Source organism: Phocoena sinus, chromosome 1, assembly GCF_008692025.1.
Source record: "Phocoena sinus isolate mPhoSin1 chromosome 1, mPhoSin1.pri, whole genome shotgun sequence".
In the NCBI taxonomy this organism is placed as follows: domain Eukaryota; kingdom Metazoa; phylum Chordata; class Mammalia; order Artiodactyla; family Phocoenidae; genus Phocoena; species Phocoena sinus.
The window spans coordinates 13785448-13809377 of NC_045763.1; the positions used below are offsets into that span (position 1 = coordinate 13785448).

The 23930-nt window shown below is 55.0% G+C and overlaps 1 protein-coding gene across 1 annotated transcript in view; it reads left to right on the forward strand.

Annotated features, from left to right (window-relative positions):
* The first annotated feature begins 807 nt into the window (after positions 1-807).
* The window catches only part of IGSF21 (immunoglobin superfamily member 21), a 244508-nt gene continuing 221385 nt past the window's right edge, over positions 808-23930 (forward strand). The window contains exon 1 of the mRNA XM_032641651.1: positions 808-1217. Coding sequence (XP_032497542.1) covers positions 1148-1217 — 70 coding nt within the window. The 5' untranslated portion in view covers positions 808-1147. The remainder of the gene's footprint in view (positions 1218-23930) is intronic.

The following is a 23930-nucleotide window of genomic DNA, read 5'->3' on the forward strand; positions in this document are numbered from 1 at the left end:
GTGTGTGTGTGTGTGTGTGTGTGTGTCGGTGGGAGGATAATGATAAGACACAAGTCCCAAACCCCCATCCTCAGGCCCAGGGAGAAGAGGAATCGGGTCTGCCCAAAGGGTGAAACTGTGGTCTCTACCAGAAGGAAACACGCAGTTCCTTACCCATTTCTGCCTGGGTCCAAGAATGTGGCTATTCTTGGAAGAAAGAACAAAACATATCCCATTTCCATGTGTGCCTGGGGGAGGGCAGCCATAATTTGGAAGTTTCAGAACACTGATGCCCCTAATCCTTAATGGGGGTAAGACCACTGCTCCCGTGCCACACCCTGCCTGTTTGGCTCCACGGATGGCCTCGCTTTCAAGGGGGAGGCTACCTCTTTCCACCAGGCTGGGGGTCGGCGCGCAGGCGAGGGTGTCCCAGGGACGGGATTAGGTGAAGCGGGATCAGATGGAGCTTGGTCTGGAGGGCAGGGGTGCTCGGTCAGCTGGGGGAGGGTTACCGAGCTACAGGCTGCAAGCGAGTTGTGAGTGAGGAGGGGAACCTGGGGGGAAGAGGGGCGGGGGAGGGGGAGGGGTGGAAGATCGCTAGGAGGGGGAGGGGGACGGGAGGTGGGAGGCTCTCCTTCTCCCTGCAATAAATCGGCTTAGCGGACGAGAACCGAACAGCGCAGAAAGGATTAAAGAAAAGTCTGTATAATACAGCCGAGAGAGCGGCGAGTGGAGGGCGGGGAGAGGGGGAGGGACGGAGGGAGGGCGAGGGGAGGGGCGCTCGCGCAGCCGGGAGAGGCGAGCGCGAGGCGGAGAGAGCGCGATTCGGCTCCCAACTCCGGCGCTGCCACCGATCCGACTCCGGGCTTCGGTGGACACCGCGCGGAGCCGAGGATCCGGGAGCTGCGGCGCGCCCGGAGGTCGCCCCGAGCGCGAGGGTCGCGGCGCCCGGCAGAAGCCGAGCCGAGTCGAGCCCGGCTCCCGGGCGGCCCGGCAGCGACGGCATGGGGGCGCCCCCGCGGCGCCCCGTGCTGCCCGCCACTGGCTCGGCCGGCGGCCGGAGGCAGGAGCGCGCCTGAGCCCATGGCTAGGGGCCCCGCCGCCGCCGCCGCCGCCGCCGCCGCCGCCGCCGCCGCCTCGCCGCCGCCGCCGCCAGCTGCCGGGCACCATGCGAGCCGCCCCGAGCCTCCGCGGCTGCGCCTGCCTGCTGCTCCCAGCGATCCTGGACCTGGCGCGCGGTGAGTGCGCGGGCGCGGGCCGGAGCCCGGCTGGGGATGCGCGCGGGGGCGGGCAGCTGGCGGCGGGCGCGGGCCAGGGTCGCTCCCGAGAGGCTCCGGGTCCGAGCCCCGCTCCCGGCGTGGGGGTCTGCAGAGGTGATCGGCTTGACGAGGGAGGGAGGATGTCTCCTTTGAAGAGAGCGCTCGTGGGTCTGTGCCAGGGTGTGCGTGTGCGCGTGTGTATGAGCGTGTGTCTTTGTTGCGTCTCAGTGTGAGGGTGTCCGGGAGGGAGCTGTGTGTGGAGAGGCTGCCGGAGTGCATTTGGAGATGTGAGTGTGTGTGATGGTGTGTGAGCGAGCGAGTGTCTGGAGGGGTGTTTGAGTGTCCATGTCAGTTACACAGAGAAGGTGTGTGTGTGAGAAAGCGTGTGAGCCAGTGTTTGGGGGTGTGAGCGGGTGCCAGCTTCTCGGTGAGGGTGTGAAGTGTGTGAGCTTGTGTCATCGCATGTGTGAGCGTGTTACAGGGTGGATGGGTGTGTGAGGTGCGGCGTTGCACGCGCGTCCCAAGTGTATGGGTCCCTTTAGGGATGTGTGACAGGGAGTGGCTGTATTTCTGTTGGGGGGGGGGCACGGGGCGTGTGTGCATAGGAGGTGGGAGTGTGACACTTGAGCAGGAGTGTACGTCTCTGGGATGTGTGGAGGTGCAGGCATGCGGGGGTTGTGTTGCTTCATGGGCCAGGAGTGTGTGTGCGTGCAGTGGAGTGTGTGGTTCTAGTGTGGAGGGAGGCATGGACGCGTCCGGGGGCTGAGAAGGTCTGAGCAGCGGTGTGTGTGCGTCCCGCATGGACTTGGTCCCGGCTGGGCTGAACCCATTGGAAGGAGGGCCCTAGAGAGAGTGATTGGTGCCTCCGCACCTCCAGGGTCCAGGGTTCGCCGAAGCCTCGATGCTTCCAGCCCGGCGCCGCCGCCTGGTGGGCCTTAAGTGGCGCGGCAGTCCAACCTGGCGACCCTGGCACCTTTCGGGCAGCGAGCCAACACATTCGCTACGAGCTGGGCGGGAGGGAGGCTGGACCGGCGAAGAGCCGTGGGCGCGGAGACTAGAGGGTGCGCGTCCGCGATTCCCCCCTAAGCCTAGTACCAAACCTGGATGCCCAGAACCAGCCCATCTGGAGTTACGTCCTGGCTCTGCCGCGGAGGCGGAGGAGGATGCGGGGTGCCAAAACGTAGCCATTGTGACCAGTAGGGTCTCAGTCCCTAGCCCAACTGGGTGATGAAGGTGGGGGAACCATCTCCGTCCTCTGCCGTGTGTGTGCCTTGCCCCACCGGGGGTGCTTAGCCAAACTCTGAGAGAGTGCCTTCCGGGAAGGGGTGTCCCGCCTAAAATAACCGCACCCCGTCTACCCCGAGGTCCTTGAAGAGTGCTTGGTCTGCTGATGGGAGAAGCTGCAGAATTCGAGCCTGAATGGTGGTCCTGCTGGCAGAGAGCGGGGAGGGGTTGGTGTAAAGCAGAAGTAATGCAAGCCCTGTACTTTATCCCCCTACCCTTGGAACAACAGACCTTCCAAAGTGGATGAAAATCTCCCCCCAACTTTGGGGTGACGGCTCCCTCCCTCGGATGCCTCTAGAGGGAAAGGTTATATGGAGGCGGGGAGGGGGTGGTGTCCCGGTTCCAGCGCAACGGAGAGGGCACTGGGCTTTGTTGAAAGGCACCTGGAGCCCTCACCTGGACATTGAAGGGAGCGGGGATGGCTGGGGGGAGGAGGGGAGCACCCCTTTCCCCCGGAATGCGCAGAACCAGAGAGACGCGGCAGGGGTGAGGGTGGCGACTGATGGGAAAGGCTTTGGTGGGAAACCCCGCTCCGTCAGGACCCCACCCTGCGATTTTCCCCAGAACCCGCGAGCAGCGTTCTTCGGGCTGCGGGGCTGCGGAGAGCTGAGCCGGCGTCTTGGCGCCTCCACTCCCCTGGCCCGCCTCTGCAACTGGCTGGAGGCTGGGGGATCTGGCGCCGGGGGTGAGCGCCTCTGGGCCGGGGGCAGCCGGCATGGCCTCTGAGCTCCGCTTCTCAGGGTGAGGGAAGAGCGCTGATCCGGATCGCAGATGGGAAACTTTCCGAGCGTGGGACGCGCGCAGGGGTCCTGGGCAGCCGGGGAGCTCTCCCTTCCCTGCAGAGATGAGAGTGCTCGAGAGTGGGATCCCTCCTTACCCGCTCCAAATCCGTGCCCACGAAGGGATGGGAGCACGAGAAGGGTCTGTACGAGATGCAACAGGCCGGCTTGCCAGGGGAGGGCGCCCTTCCTGGACGTGACCGAGAGCCGTGCACCTGGCATTTGGCTGTGCCGGACCACCTGCCAGGGGCTGCTTCGGAGGGCGGGGAGGGTAGAGTCCAGGGCAGGCATTCAGAAACACGCCTGCACAGTGGGGGGCGATGGCGGTCACTACTAGGGAGAGGCACGGCCAGTGCGCCCTCGCCGGTTCTGTTCCTATGGGCCGCAGAGCCAAGGAGCTCACCTTTGTGGAGAGGTGGGTCTGTGCACTGGGAGGAGAGAGCAGTCGGCTGCACACAGGACTGGCTGGGCTGGAAGTTCCTGCCCCTGCTTCCACTCCCCAGTATCTTGACTCTCCAAGAGGAGAAACCCGCTCGGTTTTTAACTCCTCAGTTCCCATTTTACCTGGTCTGGGCACTTCTGGGAAGGCAGTGATGCACTCGTGCCTGGGCGGTGGCCTGGGAGAGAGAGGGCACCGGGCCCTGGGGGCGCGGGGAAGAGAGTGGTTCATGGACCTGCCTCTCTGGGCTGTGGCAAAGTCTCCGCGAAGGCTAGCAGTGGGCAGGCCGAGTTAGGACGCGCCAAAGGCCCCAGCCAGAGGCCCTTCCAGTTCTCTCTTGGCAGCCGCGTGTCAACGGGTGGGTGGGATGCGGGGGCGGACTCGGCTGGGCCGAGGAAGCCGCAGCACCGAGACTGCAGGGGAGCTGTGCATGCACAAGCTGGCGTGAGGACTTTACGTACTTCTGCTCCCTCACCATCTCCACCCGACGCCGGGGGCGCGGGGCGGGGCCCAGGCCCCCGCCCGGCTCGCACTCAGCCCCTGGCGGGGGAGTTAAGGGCCCTGCCGGGGCCAGGCTGCTTCGCCCCTGCTCCCCTTGCCGCCCCGCCCCCAGCCTGGCCCCTCCGCCAGTAATAAACCCCACTCCCTTCCCACCCAAGGTGCAAACTGGAGTTTTTCCTGAGAGGTTGAATTAGCTTTTGCTTTTTAAGTGCAGGGGATGTTAGAGCTGAAAGCGACCTCCAAGATCTCTTACTTCATTGGTTCTGAAACTTCTAATTTTTACCAGGAGAACCCTTTTAGTGTAGGAACCGATTACCACCCCCAAACCTGTTGCCTTGGACAAGATGATAGGCACAAAAGGACAGCTGCCCTGGTAAAAGCGGGTACTGAGACGCGGCATCGAACGATCTTTCCGCAGCTGTCCCCTTAAACAATCTAACATTGCTCCCCTCCTTGTATCATAGCTGGCTTTTTGTTTTTTTTTTCAATAGCCAGTATTACGTGGAACAGCCGCAGTGTGGCCAGCACGTGCTAACTGCTGCACAGTCCTCGCCCACTGCAAGATGGGTTTAAGCTCTTCTTTTCACAGATTGGGAAACTGAGGCCCAGAGTTTTAAGATTTGTTAATGGCGTGAGTACTGGCGCCTTCCGGGTCCCGACTGGTCCAGCGCCAGGCTCCCTCTTCCCTTCCAGTGTTCCTTGGACAGGGCGTGTGGGCAAGGGCTGGCAAGGTACCAGTGATGCCTTAGATTGGCCTGGCTACCCCAGCTTTTCAGAACATCTGTCTCACCCAGACCGGAACCTTGCTACAGTTGGAGGGAGGGGCGGTGGGGGAGGGGCGGTGGAAGGAGATTAAGTGACTCGCTGGGGTTTCTGGGTTATAGCAGTGGTGACTTCAAAGCCGGAGACCGAAGAGCCAAACGAAGAGGAGGCTGGTTAGTTCTGTTAACTGGGTTTCCTGGGATCCATGGAGGCGTCTAACCTGGCTTGCCACCCAGTCCACCTCTGCTCCATCCCCAGGCCCCTTGAAATTCATTTATTTAGCCCTGACGGAGCTCTCACTATGTGCCAGCATGGTGCCATGCGCTTTGTTCTTCTTGTCTTGTTTAATAACCACGCTGAGAGTTAAAGTGATTTTCCAGATGGGGAAGCTGAGGCTCAGAGAGGTTAAGTGACTTGTCCACGGCCACCCAGTCAGTAAGTGGCAAACTGAGATTCAGACCCAGGACTGTCTCTTTCCCTCTGTGCTCTGCTGTCTGCTGGTGAGAAGGGGTCTCAGTCGCTTCCTCGGCTCCAGCCACACACAAAGACAGTTGTCGTGTGTCCAATGCCCAGTCCGGATGCCTTACTCTTTCCCAAATCCCAGTGAGATAAAATTGTCCAGTATGTCCACCTGCACAGATGGGAGACGGGGTGTCCCTGAAAGCCCTCGTCATCATCAAGAGAATGAATGGGCATCTGTCGTGGGCAGAGCACATCTGAAAAGAGAAAGACCTATGTCGGTGACCGTCATTCCAGTGGGGCGAGAGGTCAGGCATGTACCCATAAAGATGAATGAAAATCCAGGTGGAAATTTGTCGATACCTGCTAGATGCCAAGTGGATTGATGTCCCCTACAGGAGGTTCTCGGGGGAAGAGTGATTATTTGGGGGGTATAAAGGGAATGCTTCAGAGAGGAGGGAGAACTTGAACTAGACCTTGAAGCAAAGGGAGAACATGAATAAGCCACGGGCTAATGCTCCAGGGAGGGAAACCCGTGGGAGCAGAGAACTGGAGGTAGGACTGTGTGTGGTGGGACCAGCTCAACTCAAGGCTGTCTTTCTTGAGTCTAGTTGAAGACTGAGAGAAAGAAGAGTGACATTACGGATAGTTCCCATTTATCACGCACCTGTTAGACGTCCTTTATGCATTAAATGCTCTCAACAATCCATGAGGCGGTGTCATTAGCCATGTTTTGCAGGTGAGGACAAGAGGCCCAAGATACCTCTCTCTTTCTCTCTCTCCCCCCCTTCCTTCCTTTCTTTTCTTTCTTAAATAATGAATGAGGCTCAGAACCTTTTTTAAGTGGAAGAACCAGGAGTTTCAAACCCAGGTCTGAAGCAATCCAAAGACACTGCTGCTCCTGGAGGAGAGGAGAAAGGATTTATTTTTTCTTCGCCGGAAGGAGGAATGCAGCAGCTTCTACCGTATGCAAGAGGGTGCAAAGCGCCCCCGCTTTAAACGATAAATGTCAGTGGAGGTGAAACATGGGACATTAATTCCTAAGAGGCGTCTGTCTTCAGGATGAAGTTCCCGGGAAGGAACCAGGTGGGTGAGATCCTGGAACCCACCTTTCCACTTGCAGTGAGGTCCGGTGGCATAGGGGGCTTGTGATCACCGAGACCTATTGGCCAAGATTCCATGGATGGAGCAAATAAATACAGTATTTACAGACCTAGAGGTTTAGAGAGTAGCAGCCCAAAGGAGCAGGAAAGGACACTGTGACACCCAGGAAAGGAATCTGGCGTTTAGCGTGTCCACCAGCCATTCCTGCTTCTCCCGGCAACACGTCAGATTTGCCCTGGGGAATTATTCACCACCCTACTAATTGCACGCCATCTTGGTAGGTGGCACGATCGGCTAAGTCACCCCCAAGATGAGCGCATCTGACAAAGTCTCCCTGGAAGCTGAATATTGAACAGAGGGAGACAGAGAACTACTGGAAAGTCCCCTTATCAATGGGGGCCCCAAGACGCTGTACTTTTCTGGTTTCCCCAGGGCTAATAATGATGGGACCTTCCTCCCAGGATGTTGACGGGATGGAAAGAATCGTGACGTACAAAGCTGTTAGCTTAATCCTGTGGGCTCAGATCACTGTTACCAGTATTAACCACGGTTACGTCAGAGCTGCTCCAGCTCAAGCAGCGTGGGTCCTCCCAGTACCAGGCTCCAGTTTGTCCTTGTGTTCCATGAATTCCCCATAATGTTCCACCAGTTACTGTTTTTGGCTTGAGTTGTCTGGAGTTGATTTCTGCCTCTTATAAGAGAAGGACTCCACTTGATACCCTCCCTAGGCATGATGAACCTTAGAGGTGCTGATTACCGCTCTTGGTAACTCCTGGAGGATGGTTCATGGCCAGGGGGTGACTGATTCCCCTGCCTGCTCCCTGACTTTCCCTGGAGGCTCGACCCATTGTCCCCCATCCACACCCACACTGGGTGCAGTCAAGACCCAAGACCCAAGTTGTTTCTCCCAGTGAAATTCGGGGGTAGAACCAGTCTCACTGGGACCCTCCCATCCCCTACCCTAGTCGACTAGAAGCTCCGTGAAGTCGGGGACCCTGTCTGGTTCTGCTCTTCCCCACAAAACACATGGTGGATGCTCGCCCACAACCCGCTCACGGTGGGTTGTTTGGATGAATAAGGCATCTTTGGCCTTTAGACATGTGCGTCCTGGTGCTGGGGTACGTGGAGAGGTGTTGGGTGTGTGGCTTTCTACAGAAAAGTGTATGCAAAGGCTTAGGCCGTGTGAAATTTAGGCTGGATTCACAGGTGAACTTCCTGTTGGTAAATTTCTGCTCCTGGAACTACATTCTGTCTTTCTTGAAGACTCTCAGGTAATCAAAGTGATGCCTACTCTGACTCCAGACCCCCAAACTCTCTACCTGCTGGTGGTACTCGAGCGTTGACGAGATGCTTCCACGCCCATTCTTCCATTTAGTTCTCACATCAGACGTGAAAGGGAAACTGAGCCTCAGGGAGATGGAAAGATGGTGGCAGGAAGTGGCTGGACTGGAATCTGGATTCTGTGGCTGCACGCTCAGGCTTCCTTCCCTCCCCAACCCATTGCGCTGTTTCATTCACACACACCCCTAGGGTTTTGGAATGAGACAGGTCAGCTCCCCATGAGCTCACAGGCCAGTAAACTGACCAGAAAGCTTGCCCTGTGAGCTGAGTGCTGGTGTAGCCATTTTGCTGATGTGACCTCCTCCCTCCTCCACGGCTGCCCAGATGGGTGTTGTATCCCCAGTCCACAGGGGAGGTTGCTGCTGCAGTCACACGGCCTGGGGACCGGAGCCGCCACCTCTCCGCCCCGCAGACTTGGCCTCTGCTCAGAGGTTTCTGGCCTTAGCCTCATGTCCTCCACCTCCTCCCCCACTTCTGCCCTTTCCTGGCTCAGAGAGCAGACATCTGCCCTCAGCCAGCACAGCCCCTGACTCCCCGTACATCTCCCTCCAAGTCTCTGCTCACCCACTTCTTGCCCTCTACAACCCTCAGGTGTTCCCTGTGAGTGCTGCCAGCAGTGCTGTTAAAACAACCCTCCTCTGGGGCTGGAAATGGTCATCGGTTGGTCTCCCCATTGAACAGAGAGCTCTTGAGGGCAGGCATCCCTGCACCACTGGCTCTGGCACAAGGCCTGCCTCTGAGCAAATCTTCAAGATGTGTTTGTTGAATGACTGACTGACTGATGAATGAATAATGTCTCCCCTGAATCTGGGGTTTGGTCGAGACACTGAGCCCAGGGCCTGTTTCCTGGCCCTGCTCAATCACCTCTGGAAGTCCTTTCTGGTGTGAGAATGTGTCCATTGTCCAGCTCTGCCCGCCATCACTCAAACTGGCATCACGGCTGGCATCTGGGGGATGAGCCAACAGTAGAAGGTGGAGGGAAGACTAAAGGGATTCCTGTTCCTTCTGGGTTCTCCTTGTTTGGTGATGGGTGCAGGGTTTGGGGAAGGAGGGAAGGAAGGAAGAAAGGAGGGGGAGGAAGGAAGGAAGGAAGGAAGGGAGGGAGGGAGGGAGGGAGGGAGGGAGGGAGGAAGGAAGGAGGGGGCAACTATTATGTGCTAAGTCCCGTGCTAGCCGTGTTCACACAAAGTCATATTAAAGCCTCCCAGAAACTCCCATTTGGGAGATAACAGTCTCTCCATTTTACAGATGAGGAATGAGGCTTAGAGAGATCGTGTGATTTGCCTAAAGTCCCACTGCTAGTGAGGGACAGACCTGGATTCACACCCAGGCATTGATTTACACATCTCTCCCCAGCTCTGAGTTTACCTTATTGGTGGCTTGAAATTGACCAGGGCAGGAGTATTTATACCATGGAATGAGCAAACACTGCAGATCAGAGCTCTCCCCAGCCCAGAGCTAGCTGTTAAACATTTACCAGCACGCTGCTGGACCTGCCCATCCTTCCTCACTCACTGCCTCTGTGGAAGAGCCACTCGGTGGTAATTAATATACTTTGGTTTTTATGTGAATTGGGTTCAAAGCCTAGCCCGGCCACTTCCTAGCAGAGTATATATTTGGGCAAGTCATTACCTCTCTGAGTCATGGTCTCCCCGTCTTTTGAAAATAGCGGGTGTTGTGGCGATAAATGAGACGAATACGTGAAAGCCCCTGGCACGCAACTAGCCCTCAGTCTTGACCCCTCCCTTCCTCCTGACCCTCAGGATGGGGTCAGCTGGCCATGGGGTCCCTCTGAGAGGCTCAGTAAGCGCGCACTTTCTTCTCCCTCCCCTGGAAGCTGACTTTGGAGTCAAGGCAAGGGATCCAGTCACTTCTGTTAATTGAGCAGCTGTGCCAACCTCATTCTGGATTGGCAGAGGCCTCCCTTAAGGAGTTTTGGCTCGTTGGCCACCCCACACAGCACGGGCTCATTTGAGAACAATGAAAGATTATGTATAATAAGTGGCCAATACAAGGATAGCAAGAATAAATCCTTGGAAACTAAAGGGAGTGGCCCAGGAAGGCTCTGAGGGATTGAAACAATCTTGGGAGGTAGGGAGGGAATCCCAGGCCGGAGAGCAGCACGTGCGAAGCCCTGGAGGGGGGAATGAGGACGCTGTCAGGCTGTGTGAGGATGGGAGACAGAGAGGCAGCTGGCCTCACTTGAGCATAAGGTGCTCACTGAGAAGCGGGGAATGAGGCTGAAGCTGTTGGCCAGGGCCTGCTCGCCAGGGCAAGGGGTCTGGACTTGAGCCTGGGAGCTACGGGGGGCAGTTGAGGAGAGAGGAGTGACGTTCCCAGACCAGGGCTCCAGGAAGATGAATTTGGCTTTTCTGGGCCACCTGAAACCGGAAACTCTTTGCCACGCCATTGTGTTATAAATGATTGCTCTGGGGTGCCCAAAGAGACAATGGTCTCGTGGCAGAAGTGCCATTATTTGGACACTACCCACCTCTCCCACAGTGTCCAGACCTGGCAAGGAGGGAAAACCAGACCCCTGCCTGGAATGGAGCTGTTCCACCTTGAGCCTGAACCAAGTGTGATGGGGGTAGCTTCTCCTGGGGAGAAGCATCTACCTCCCCAGGGGGCATGGGCTCCGGGGTCTGGCCTGAGTTCAGATCCCATCTCCACCACTTATCCAGCGTGTGAACTCCGATCACCTCCTTGTTGCTTTCAGCCTTGATGTCTCCAGCTGAGCACGCGACTCATCATGGTGGCTTCGTGGGGTGGGGCTGCTGGGAAGGGGAAATTCACGTAATACGAGGGGTCTGTATGCAGGGTACCTAGCACACAGCAGGTGTGGGAAAAGTGGCTGCTGCTGTTATAATGACATTTGGAATGCCCCCAGTCTGAAGAGGAAGAAGTGTTTACTAAGCCCCAGTGCCCGTTGTAGGTTTCCCACATGGAGCGAGTCCTCAGGTTTGGAATTACAGAGCATTGGGGCCAGGAGGGAGCTGGGAGATTAAATGCACTATATCCTTCCCCCCATTTCAGAGCTGAGAAAACTGAGGCCAGAGAGGGTGACTTTCCCGCTGGTGCCCACACCGTGCGTGATGTGTGTGCGCGTGGTGGTGGTGGGGGGTGCAGGTCTTCTCCCTCGAGGTCCTGGGGGCCATCCCAGGGCTCAGTCAGGCAGACCCACCACCCAAGAGCCTTGCGTGGGGAGCATCAGGGTGCCCCAGGCTTGGGTGGGGATCTTGGCGGCACTCCAGCGGAGAGCAACCCCCAGCCTCATACATCACAGGAGCAGCTTGGGAGTCACCAGGGAGAGAGGCAGCTGAGCTGTTGGGTTTTTTTTGTTCCTTTGCCAAGCTGTTCCCTTTGCCCTTTTGTTTCTCTTTCTGCAGAGGCACTCAGCGCTGCTCCAGCGGGGCTGTTTGTCACCAATCATTGGCGCCTCCATTATCTTCCAAGCACCGTCTCTTCCTCCCCGCTGCTTAATGCTGCCCCAAAGGAAGGCGTCCATCACCGTCTGCCCTGGCATCGTGCGGGGCTGGGCATGGGGAGGGGGCAGTGCAGGGGCTCAGATGCCCTGGCAAGGTGAACACAGAGGCTGGCATGGCCAGAGGGTGGGTGGCATCCGCATCTAGAGCTGGTGATCAGTGCCGGAGTGCGCAGGATTTTGTCAGGTGGGTATTCAGGCCATACCGTAACCCAAGGCCAGGTGCCTGGTTCTACAGAAGCAGGTGATACCTTGCTAATTGTCACCAAGCACCTAATATCCCAGTCAGGGGCGGAGGCAGTGAGATGGGGGCAGCGAAAGCAACCACACCACAAAAGCTTCTTTGTTTGCTCGGTGGCAGCAGAGAAGTGGACCTGAGCTCAGCTTGGAGAGGAGGAGGCATGTTGGAAGTCGAATTCCTAAGCTTGTCTCCCCACTGAGGAGCCTGGAGGGAGGAGAGCAACCGGGTGGCGAGGAACAGAGTTACTTAACCAGGAAGAGTTAATGGTTCCCAGGACAGTCTGAATGCAGAGAGCAGTTTCTTGTTGCAAGAAGCAATATAGTTCATTCATTCATTCAATTACTGATTCACCCACTGATGCATCGAGAATTAATTGAATGCTCCTGGCAATCAAGCACCGTGCTGTTCTAGAAATCCAGAGGAGAATGAATAGGCGAGTTCTTGCCCTCATGGGGCTTACAGTCCAGAGCTGTGTTCAACATGGAGCTGTGTGTGACAACTGACATTTACATTAAAACTCAACAAGGTGTCTCGGCTTTTATTTAACCGAATGAAACAGAATTCATCTTTTCAGCCACACCAGCCACATTTCACAGGCTCAATAGCCACACGTGGCAGGTGGCTCCTGTATTGGGCAGCACAGCTGTGGGTAAGACGTCTCCATCACTGTGGAAAGCTCTGTTGGACAGTGCAGGTCTAGGGCAATGTTCCTCTTTCGGTGGGGCCTCCCCATGGGCAATAAATAGCAAGGAATCACAGAGAGGGAGGGTCTTCCCTGTTCCTTTCTCATGCTGTCCTCCTAGTTATGCCAAGGAGAAAGCCTCAGGCTGATGCCATCCTGTCTTTAACGCCCCTTCGCTTGCTAATCTCGCTTTGCAACAGAAACAGGTGTGGGGCAACATGCCTGCAGCGAGCCAGAGGGAGTAAAAGTTTTAATAACAGTGTTTTGTTTTCATTATAATTCTTTTTCAGTCATCCTCTGTTTCAGACAAGTGAGACTGGTTTGCCATTTGGGGCAGTGATTTAAATTCACTCTCTCCTTTTTAAATGGCTCATTTAAGTAAAAAAATGAGCAAGTTAAAGAAAAATGTTAAGTGCATAGCAGAGCAGGTGGCAGATGTGGCCAATCAGGGCAGATGCGGGTGTGAACGTCTGTGGCTGAGAAACCGCAGTTCAGATGGAATGACATGGGCTTTGGAGGCAGAGGAGGGCTGGGGTTTCAGTGCCACTGTTTGTAAGCTCTGTAATCTGGGGACACTTTCTTTCTCTCTGTACCAACCAGGTTCCATCAGGAAACACCTAGCTCAACCTGGGGGGTCCATGAAGGGCTTATTAAAGGGACTACTGGCTTTAGGGTTTAGGGAGGGCAGCCCTTGGGCCCAAGAACAGTGGGGAGTTACTACCACCTGTAGCAACTGGAGAGAGGGCTGTGTGAAGAGGGCTGCGTGCAGGACTGTGGCTCTGGGTAGAGGGATGCAGCCAACTCTTGGGGCCCTGGCAGGGAGCTGGAGGAAGAAATCCCTCAATTTCATCCTCCTCCTGCCGTTGGGTCTCTTGCTGTTGCTGCCCATTGACCAAACTCAGTTGGAAGCCCATGCAGTTGGGCTCCCAGGCACAGAACGGGTGGAAAAGGGAAAAGAGTGAGCTGGGGAGCAAACAGCAGAGATATAACGCCATCCTGCTAAGCTAAGCCTCAGTTTCCCTGTCTAGAAAACGGAGGTTGCACTACATACCCAACAGAGTTGCTAAGATGATGGAAAGAGATGGAAAAGTGTGATGGAAAGTGTGATGCTAATAAATAATTGGTCACTACTTATATTAATAACAATCACGGTACTAAAATGCCTGCCCTTGTGCCCCATCCTGTGCTAGATGCTAGATTTTCCTGAGCCAAAATGTAGCATATGAGAGCGGGGCTCTACGAACGTGGAACTGGCCTTTCAGGGGCACGTGAACTTGAAGGGACAGGTAACTTTGGGAGAACGTTGCAGTTTGCAGAGAGGAAACGCCTGCACCCTCCACTGCTGGTATTGACCGTTGCGATGTGTTGTCTCTGCTCAAGACTCTTCAATGTCCCCACACGTCCCTGTCCCCTGGTCCATCACACCGATTGATTACTCCACCCCAGGGCATACCGATGCCTCGTTCCCCAGTCTATTTTCCACCCCATTTCCCACAGAGAGGTTCTTTCTTCTTAGATCCATTTAGGTAATCCTTCCTGCCACCCCCACTGGCTCTTACCATGTGCAGTCTGGTCCACATCCATCATGAACGGGCTCAGAGTTCCTTTCTCCCAAGGGGACAGGCAGGTGCTCTCCAAGTCTTAGCTCATCTTGCCAGATGCTGCTTCCTCCCTTGCAGGTGGGGTAGAAGGGAGTTAACAGTGAGTAAGTTAGCCCTTTGGATCATCAGACCTTTATCCTTCATCTGAAAGCTGAGAGTGCCAATTTTACATTTAGAGGGACCTTCTCAGCAAGTCGCTGGAGTCTGCAGGGGCGGGGGGGCGCTGGCTTCTAAATGGAGTGACTGTTTCCTGGGAAAACGGCCACCAACAGCCCCTTTGGCTCCCAGTTTCTCAGTTGGCTCAGGGGACTGTCCTCGTGTCCCTCTATTTTCCTTTGTCCGGCCCTTTTTTTCCATCTACCTTGACTGTTCAGATTGACTTTGATGAGGCCTAATTTTGCCAGTTGAAATTCGAGACGCTTATACATTCGGTGCTTTGCTGAAATGGCTGTGACAAATACCAGCAGCAATTTCGGCCCCGGCTTATTTATTCTCTGAAGTGCTCTGGGCAAGACAGAGTGCCCCTGCCCCTTGCCCGCGTGCCGTCTGTGGACACTGCCATCTTCCCCCAGCCCTGCTACAGCCCTGTCCCCCTGCAGGTCGGTCTCAGCCCTGCCTACTGACTCAGTGACAGCGTGCTCCTTTGGAGGGGGGGATCGATCGCTCACTGGAGGTCAACATTCCTTAGGAAAACCTCCAACAGCCCCCTCGGGTCTCAGTGTCCAAATTGGTGGAGGTGACATTCCTTTGTTCAGCCGCCTTTCCATCTACCTGACTGTTCACATTAACTTAGATGAGACTCGTTTCCAGTTGAATATGGGACCGTGTCCTGCAGGCTGGACCCCCCCCGTGTGCGGGCTGCGGGGCATCCATCATAGTGCTGTTGGGCCACTCCTTGGCCCGGGCCTGGGTCTCAGGGGGAGCTTTTGTTGCCCGCCATGCTCATGTCCCGGGGTGGTGGAGTGGTGCTGTGCTCTCTGGTTACCAGCTCTGAACCACGCCCTGGGGCACAGTGCAGAGACTGCTAAACTTCAGTCGCCTCCTTCATGACTTTATCTACATCCCACCCAGGTTATTTCTTACATCACGATTTTCTTAAAATCAAATTTAAACTGATTCCCTCTATTTTCATTTGTATTTTACAAAGGAATAACGTATAGGTTTGTTGTACTGAGTAGACATACTTTTTCTTAATTCATATTAAACATGTGACCATTTGCATTTTTAAAAAGGCTTCTCTGTGCCACTTAGCCTCGTCCTGCAAGCGACCGTAGAAAACACCAGTTTGGTGGAAAGGACGCCAGCCTTGGATCTGATTTCAACTCCTCCATCAACTGGCAGCCTCACTCGCTCACCCTCCCCCACTCCTCTGAGCCTTAGGTCCATAAAACAAAGGAGTGAGTCTGGACGACCCAGTTCTAAGATTCTTGGATGGATAATAAGATTGGGAAGGAGAGTACTGTCGTCTCGGTCCAAAATACTTCCTTTAAGACATATTTGATGCCTCCAAATTCCCACCTTTGGGGTGAAGCGTCCCGCCTCCAGGTGGTGTTGCTAAGAGCAGGTGTCTGTGCTGACAATGCTCCAATAGCCACTCATTTCCTTGGAGCACAAGCTCGGCCTCATTTCAGTTCCATTCAGCAGCCGTTTACTGAGCACCTGCTCTGAGTTGTGCCCTGTGCCAGGGCTGGCACTAAGGTGCAAATGAGACCCAGTGCCTGTCCTCAGGGAGTCCACAGTCTCCTGGGGCAGATAGGCAGGCGAACAAATAAATTATGGAATAATATTGAAAATTCTAAAATTGAAATAGCTACCAAGTCCTTATGGGAACGTAGAAGAGGGAATGACTAATCCACTGAGGTGTTAGGGAAAGTCCTATATCATCAGAGAGGTTAAGCCACTTGCTCAGGTTTGCACAGCTACTAAGTGGTTGAGCTTTGAACGTAGGATGTCTCACGCTTTAACCGCTTTCTGTCCTCTCTGCCTTCTTGCTTCTCTGCCGGAGATCCCTTCCAACTTGACCTTTTGTGACTCTGGGGCTCTCTGGACCTCCCATCCTGCTCCTACGTGCCTCTGGGGGAGGGGGTCAGGGGCTCCAGCAGCAGCGGGATCTGGCCCTGGGCCCCCTGCCTGGGCAGTCACTGGGTGGCAGCTCAGCTCTGCTCTGTTGTCTCTGGCCTCATTATTATTCTTTCTTTCCAGCATGCTGCTAAAAGCTTCCCGCAGAGAGCACACAGCCCAGCTCTTTATTTATTTATTTAATTTATTATTTTTAAAAATTGTATTCATTTATTTGTTTTTGGCTGCGTTGGGTCTATGTTGCTGAGCGCGGGCTTTTGCTAGTTGCGGCGAGAGGGGGCTACTCTTCGTTGCGGTGCGCGGGCTTCTCATTGTGGTGGCTTGTCTTATTGCGGAGCACAGGTTCTAGGCACGCGGGCTTCAGTAGTTGTGGCACACGGGCTTAGTTGCTCCGCAGCATGTGGGATCTTCCTGGACGAGGGCTCGAACCCGTGTCCCTGCACTGGCAGGCGAATTCTTAACCACTGTGCCACCAGGGAAGTCCAACCCAGCTCTTTAAAATTTAAAGGGCTTTACTTAAATAATGTTATTTCCCTTGGAAAGGAGACAGAAGAGGTATTTGCGGTGGTTAAATTAGTGCAGTGTGTGGGTCCGAGCAGATGAGTGTGGGGTTCGGTGGGCGTGGAGGTGGCCAGGGAGAAGTTCATGGCAATGGGAGGGGCTATGGCTCATCACCCCTCCCTCTCATTCCCCAGAAAGCATGACCTCAGAGGGGACCTATTGTGCACAGAGTTCTGGGAAGAGCACTGGGTGCCACCTATGGGGAACCACTTGGGAGAACATGAATCTGGACAAAAAGCCTAACCCTCGGGCTTCCCTGGTGGCGCAGTGGTTGAGAGTCCGCCTGCCGATGCAGGGGACACGGGTTCGTGCCCCGGGCCGGGAAGATCCCACATGCCGCGGAGCGGCTGCGCCCGTGAGCCATGGCCGCTGAGCCTGCGTGTTCGGAGCCTGTGCTCCGCAACGGGAGAGGCCACAACAGTGAGAGGCCCGCGTACCGCAAAAAAAAAAAAAAAAAAGCCTAACCCTCCTGCCACATAGGACCTCAGCACTAAAGACTTGGTACTCCTAGATGCCCCAGGGCCTTTGCACTTGTCATTCACTTGGCTGGAAACTACTTCCTTCTTCAGACTAAGTTCTATTCATCATTCAGGTCTCACTTTAGACATCATTTATTCAACAAACATTTTCTGTGCACCTACTATGTTCACAGCACCATGGGGCACAGATGCCATTTGTAACTCATCTCCATGCTTCCTGTACCTGGTGTAGTTCTGGCACAGAGCGGGCATCAGTAAGTGTTTATGGAACTGATAAGAGCCCGTGTGGATGCTGTGGGATCTGGAAGAACGATAGAGTTGCCTTTCCAGTGCTTATAGCGTCATTGGAGATTCATGTCAAAGACATTTTGAGCTCTGAATGAACCTATTATGGCTGGCAGACTCATACCCACTCAGGGAAGAAAGGGAGAATTCCTTCCTTCTTTCTTTGGTGGCGCAGTGGTTGAGAGTCCGCCTGCCGATGCAGGGGACACGGGTTCGTGCCCCGGGCCGGGAAGATCCCACATGCCGCGGAGCAGCTGCGCCCGTGAGCCATGGCCGCTGAGCCTGGGAGAAAAATATATTTTTTGGCCATATATCCATCTATCTACCCATCCATCCTTCCATCCATTCACCCATCCTTGCATTCATCTGACAAACTGGACACTTACCACGTTCCAGATAGTGTGCTAGGCACTAGAGATATGGTGGTGAATAGAAACAGATAAAGATAAAGCCTGCCCTCCTGGAGCTTACCTTCCAGAGTACATACATGAATACATAACAAGAGGAAGTAATAGCTGCTATGAAGAAGAATAGGGCCTGGTAAGTGTGCTGGCCAAGTGTAGATGTGTGGGGTCAGGGTGGGGCCCTATCACTGAGCAGCTACTATGTCTCAGACCCTGTGCAACCCTGGTTGGAAACAAGTAAAGAAGCATAATCACTGGCCACAGTGAATGTTAGGATGGTGAGAGCTGGGATACGTTTGGTAGTGACCAGGGGAGTTTCATGATCAGGGAGGCCTCCAGTGAAGTTCTGAGACATGAGCTGGGCCTTGGAGATGGGGGAGTTTAGGCAGGATTTGACAGACCCATGGTTTTCAAACTGTGCTCCTTGGAACCCCAGTTTCCCATGGACGTACCTCCCATACCACTTTGGGCAGCCAGAATGTGAGTCAAGGTAATGGTTCAGGGGGTCCTTGTCCCCAAATCGATGCAGGAGCTCTGCTTTGCCTCTTTTCCAGACTGACTTCTACTTCAGCTTTACTCTGAATGAAGGAATTTGAAAATGAGTGGATTGCATGATGGGGAGGAAGTATGGACCTCCTCAGGGCTAGTAGAGGAGGTTCTAGCGTTTTTCTGTTAAATTCAACCCTCGTTTCATGCTATGTACGGGGAAACTGAGGCCCAGAGGGGCCAGTGGCTTGTACCAGGTCCCCAGCAGGAGGGGACAATTTCTGGGAGAAAAGCCTCTGATTTCCACCTCTTTCCAAGCTGGAAGGGAGGCCTGTGAGAAAGCCCCACGCCCACCCCGGCCCTGGCCCAGAGGCTTGGGTCCTGTTGCCCCCGCAACTTGTGCCTGCCCTGACCCCCAGACAGCCTCAGGGTACCCCCTATAAACCTCTCTCCTTTGCCAGCCCAACTGGTCTACCCCACCCCCATGGGAGCCTGGAATCAGACGAAATATTTAATGATCCCACGCTTCGTTATGTTTTATTAAAAGCACCCGTGCTGGCCTCTCCTGGCACATCTGCCAGGCCCAGTCCTGGGGCTTCCTCTCCCTCCAAACCACCACCTCTCACGGCCCGGGGAGGCAGGCGGCTGCCACCTCCTTCCCTCACAGAGCGGGGCCCCCAGCCGGGCTGTCCTGCAGGTAAAGGCAGACTTGGGGATTTAGAATGATAATTCCGTGTGTTCACACATCCCTCAGCCCATCTGGTCCTGCAGCTACCGCTAGAGGGAATTGGTTCAGAGAGGAACGAGTCCAAAGGGAGATGCACCTGGTCCTGCGTTCTTGACGCTCTCTGTGCGACCGTGCACATCCAAGATCAGGCTGGCTTTCCTCTCCAGGCTGCTCATGTTATAGCCACCAGCGACCAGAGGGAATGCCTTGCTCTCAGCAGGCTGTCGGGCTTCCAGGAGGAAAACACTGGCGTCCAGATATTTTTGGTAGAGAAGCAGCTCTCCCCTTCCCTCCTGGTGGGACGTGCTGTGCCCTATCCGGGGGCCGGGTAGAGTGCTTCGAATGCGTGGCCCACCTTGTTCTGAATGGCCGCTGAGTCACCCGCTAGATGTGTCATCTGGGGCAAGGCGTTTCTCAACTGACACATAGTAGACACTGAATACACAGTAGCAATGGTTTTTTTAATAGGATCCCCCACTAAAGGAGAGAGGGCATTTAATCAGCTCTTCATTTGAGGGGAGAGGGAAGTGATAACCTTGCTTATCATCATCATTATTATTAGCTAATACTAATGGAGAACTTGCTATTCATTTATCAGATACTTTTTGATCTCCTACTACGTGCCCAGGGAGACGATGTGAATGGGACAGTCAAGAGCTTAGGCCTCACGGGACTGACATCCTGGTGGGCGAGGCAGGAACAAACACATAGGTAAATAGCCTAACTCTGGATGATGCCATATTGTGAGGAGAACGCGGGGCTATGGGATAGTCAGGGGCTTAGGGACAGAGCAGCTTGTCTAGGTTGCGTGGTTCAGGAAGGCTTCTTGGAGGAGGTGCCTTCTGAGCTGAAAAGGGAGAAGAAAAGAAGCAGGGAAAGTCTCACGGAGCTCCGGCGTTGGCGTCTCCTGACCGGGCTGCACGTCTGTAGCTAACTTCTTCTGATGGGGTCTCCCCTGGACCCTGCTCCCCGGCATTAGGAATGACCACCTGCCATTCCCTGACACCAGTGCTGTGAACTCAGCTGGCCCATGGTGATGGCACCCCCTCCAGGCCTGGGACAAAGGCCCCAAGGAAGCAGGAGGCCAGGGACTGTGTTCGGTACATTCTTGACCTGTTCTCCTTTAATTCTTGCATGTGCCTGGGAGGTGGGTCCTGTGGCGTTCTCCATTTTGCAGACAAGGAGGCTGGGACTCAGAGGTGAAAATCTCAGAGCTGGTGTGACTAGGAGCTGGGATTTGAACCGAGGTCTGACTCAGTGCCTTCTGCATTAGGCTCCGCCTCTTGCTGGCTTGCTGTGTCTGTGTTGCGTGTCCAGTGGGAGGACCAAGAAAGCGGAAAAGCCCACCTTCTCTTGTTCCACCTTGGACCCCCAGGGTGCCTCTGGCCTGGGGCTGGAGCCCCAGGCGAGTGGGGAGGTGAGTGGCCGGGTGGCAGGGAGCCCACAGAGTATCGATGGCTCTCAAAGCTGGCAGGCGTCGGGAAGCAGAAAGGTATTAATTAGCAGTTATTCCCCAGCAGTGAGGAGTTGGATAGAGATTAAGGTGGCAGCCCGTGCATCCATTTAGTAGCAGCCGAGAAGCAACAGTAAATCAGTGCTGTGAATCGATGCTGTAAGAGGAAGGTATGTTTTTTTACTTTTTCTTTTTTTTTTTTTTTTGCGGTACGCGGGCCTCTCACTGTTGTGGCCTCTCCCGTTGCGGAGCACAGGCTCCGGACGCGCAGGCTCAGCGGCCGTGGCTCACGGGCCCAGCCGCTCCGCGGCATGTGGGATCTTCCCGGACCGGGGCACGAACCCGTGTCCCCTGCATCGGCAGGCGGACTCTCAACCACTGCGCCACCAGGGAAGCCCGGGAGGTATGTTTTAATCTTATTAGCGGTATAGCATTACAGGGAGCGAGGGGGGAGAATTCCTCACTTGCGGAGCCTGGGGCAGGAAGGAGGGAGAGAAAGTGATAGGACCTTGGACCACCTGGGAGGGCACCAGGATGGAGAACTTTGACCCCTGTTGGGAATAGGAAGGAGGGATGGGAGGTGGGAGAGTGGTGAGAGGCAGGAGAGGAGGACTGGGTCAGCAGAGGGGACCCCTCCAGTCTTCCCAAGGGGCTCCGCCATAGACTTAGTCCTACTGTGCACCCCCTCCACCCCTCCCACGAATGGAGGGCTCTGGGATGGACATTGGTTCAACTGCCGGGCCCGGATGAGGTTCTCACTCAGGCACTGACCCTCTCTGGGCTCTTGGCCCAGACACACGCCCGCCCACAGTGAAGGCTCAGAGGCTGAGCAATAGGGTGGTGGGTGGAGGGCAGGAGCTGGTGCCTCTGGGTGGGTGTGAGGGAGAGGACAGCATGATCAGGGCCAGTGCCCTGCACGGTAGGCCCTGAGGGCACAGCCTTTAGTCCTCCCAACAGCCATCGCGGTGGACGTTTGGCCCCCATGAACAGAGGGGAACAGACATGAGACGTGAGGGACCAGCTCAGGTGTAGCAACGCCAGCATCTGGCGCCATCTCTGACCAGTAAAAGCATCGACCACCCCCGGCAAAAGCCGTGGGAAAACCCATGTGATCCAGCCTCTGAGTGTGACGAGGGTCTCAGAGACGGGTCACCCGCTTCTTCCCCTCCCCTTCCTCGGTTCCACTCTCCACACCAGGACGAGGAGCTCCTGTGGGCAGGAGACAGGGAGGCAGAGGAAAAGGTGGCAAAACCAAAGCAGGAAGGATAAATCATAAGCACGTGCCTTTCTGTTCCACCCAAGGTTAGTGGCTGAGTCCCTGTGGGCCTCACTTTCCCTCCCAGATCTCTCAGGGCTCTTCTAGCTAGAACATTCTCAGATTCTGTTTCTCCCTTCTTAAATTATCAGTTGCCTGCTATGCCATTTAATCCTCTCCCTATCCCCTGTGACACAAGCATTATTAGTCCCATTTTACAGATAGGTAAACTGAGGGGCTCAGAGAGGCTTAGTGACTTGCCCGAGTGAGTGTCAGAGCCTGGATTCACACCCAGATGCTGCTCTCAAAAGCTCAGCATCCTTCATTTCACAGCACCATCTCCTTGTCTGATAGCCAGACAATCATGGAGAAAAAAATGTCATCTGAGAAGGAACTTGACTCCAGGCCTTCAGTGGAGAGCAGCAGCCCTTCTGTGGGGTTGCAGTGGGGCTTCCTGCCACCACCAAGTCCAGGACTTGTTCCTGTCTGGCTGCCTCTTGTCAGCCACTCTGCTCCAGTGGCTCGACCAGCTCTGACTATGGCTCTGACAGCCTGGAGGGGGGACCCGGAGCCCCCTCAGCTCTGGCAGCCTTGGGCCGGCCAATGGAGATATCTTGGTGGTTTGCCTGGGCTGCCAAACCAGGGGTGGAAACCAGCCTTGGGCCAGGCCTCTGAAGGAAGCCAGCTGCCTCCCAGGGGTGGAAACCCATTGTCTCCTATCCTTGCTTCTTCTTGTCCTGAGAGGAGGGAAAGGGGCTCCTCTTACGGACTGAGAAAAGCCCCTGCAGAAAGACAGCGACTGCTGGGGAAAGGGGCCCAGCTCGGGACCTCTGGTCCGGCATGGGGAGGGAAACACCCAGGGCAGATTTTTAGTTTTCTCCTCCATGTGTCTTGGTAACAGAAACCACACTGGTGGCCCTGGGATAAATGCCCCGCCTCAACTTCTGCACCCAGAGGGAGGTGAAGACGTCACCCTTCCTGTTCACACTGAGGCTCCCTATCTGTACCCCGACTAGGAGCACGTTGTCACATAAATTGAATGGATATGGGAGTCAGGTTCAAAGCCCGGCCCACCGCCTACCAGCTGTGTGAATCTGAGCAAGTGACTTCGCCTCTCTTTACCTCAGGATTTTCATCCATAAATGGGGCAACGGTTAGCTACCACATGCAGTTGTTATAAGAGTCAAATCACATGTTTTTATCCCTTCATTCACTTACAGAAAGGTGCTTTGTAAAATGTAATTATACTAGATAGGGTGACACTTGCTGCTGTAACAAATGAACCCCCAAATTTCACTGGCACAGTCTCAAAAATAGTATTTTTAACTTACATTGTGGGTATCTTTGAAGGTGGGTGCTTTTCCTCCATGTGGAGATTCAGAGATACAGGCTTCTTATATCCTGTGACTCTGCCGTCTCCTGGGGCTCCTTTCCAGCCAGTGGAAGAGGGAAGAGAAAATAAAGAGGCATCTAGGAAATGTCATCCATGGGCTGGGGTGGGAGTTGCCTCCAGAGACAATTCCATGTTATGCGGCAGGGCCAGGGTGTGTGTGTGTGTGTGTGTGTGTGTGTGTGTGTGTGTGTGTGTGTGTGTGTGTGTATTTTTGGTAGCCAGATGCTGTCTCTGCCTCAGTAAATATCTTGTTTACTTGCCTGCCGCATCCACTCCATGAAATCAATAAGAACAGTGTCTCTGTTTGTCTTATTTACTCTGTATTGGGCTTCCCTGGTGGCGCAGTGGTTGAGAGTCCGCCTGCCGATGCAGGGGACGCGGGTTTGTGCCCCGGTCCAGGAAGATCCCACATGCCGTGGAGCCGCTGGGCCCGTGGGCCATGGCCGCTGAGCCTGCGCGTCCGGAGCCTGTGCTCCGCAATGGGAGAGGACACAACAGTGAGAGGCCCGCGTACCGCAAAAAAAAAAAAAAAAAAAAATACTCTGTATTATTAATTTTTGTAACCTTAGTACCTAGCACTGTTCTGGGCACAGTATATGTACTTATTAAGTATTTGTATTGATGGATGGATGGGAAGATAGATGGATGGATGGAAGATGGAAAGATGGTTGGATGATGGATAGAAGATGAATGGATGGAGGATGGATGGGTGGAGGCTGGAGGCTGGATAGAGGATGGCTGGATGGCTGGATGGATGATGCATGGATGGATAGATGGATGAAGTGATAGTTAGTGAGCCAAACCACACTGAACTATGACTAGGGGAACACAGACATTTATGGTCAGCCCTCTGGGCATTCCTGCCTCATTGACTGTTGGATTCTCATCACTAAGCA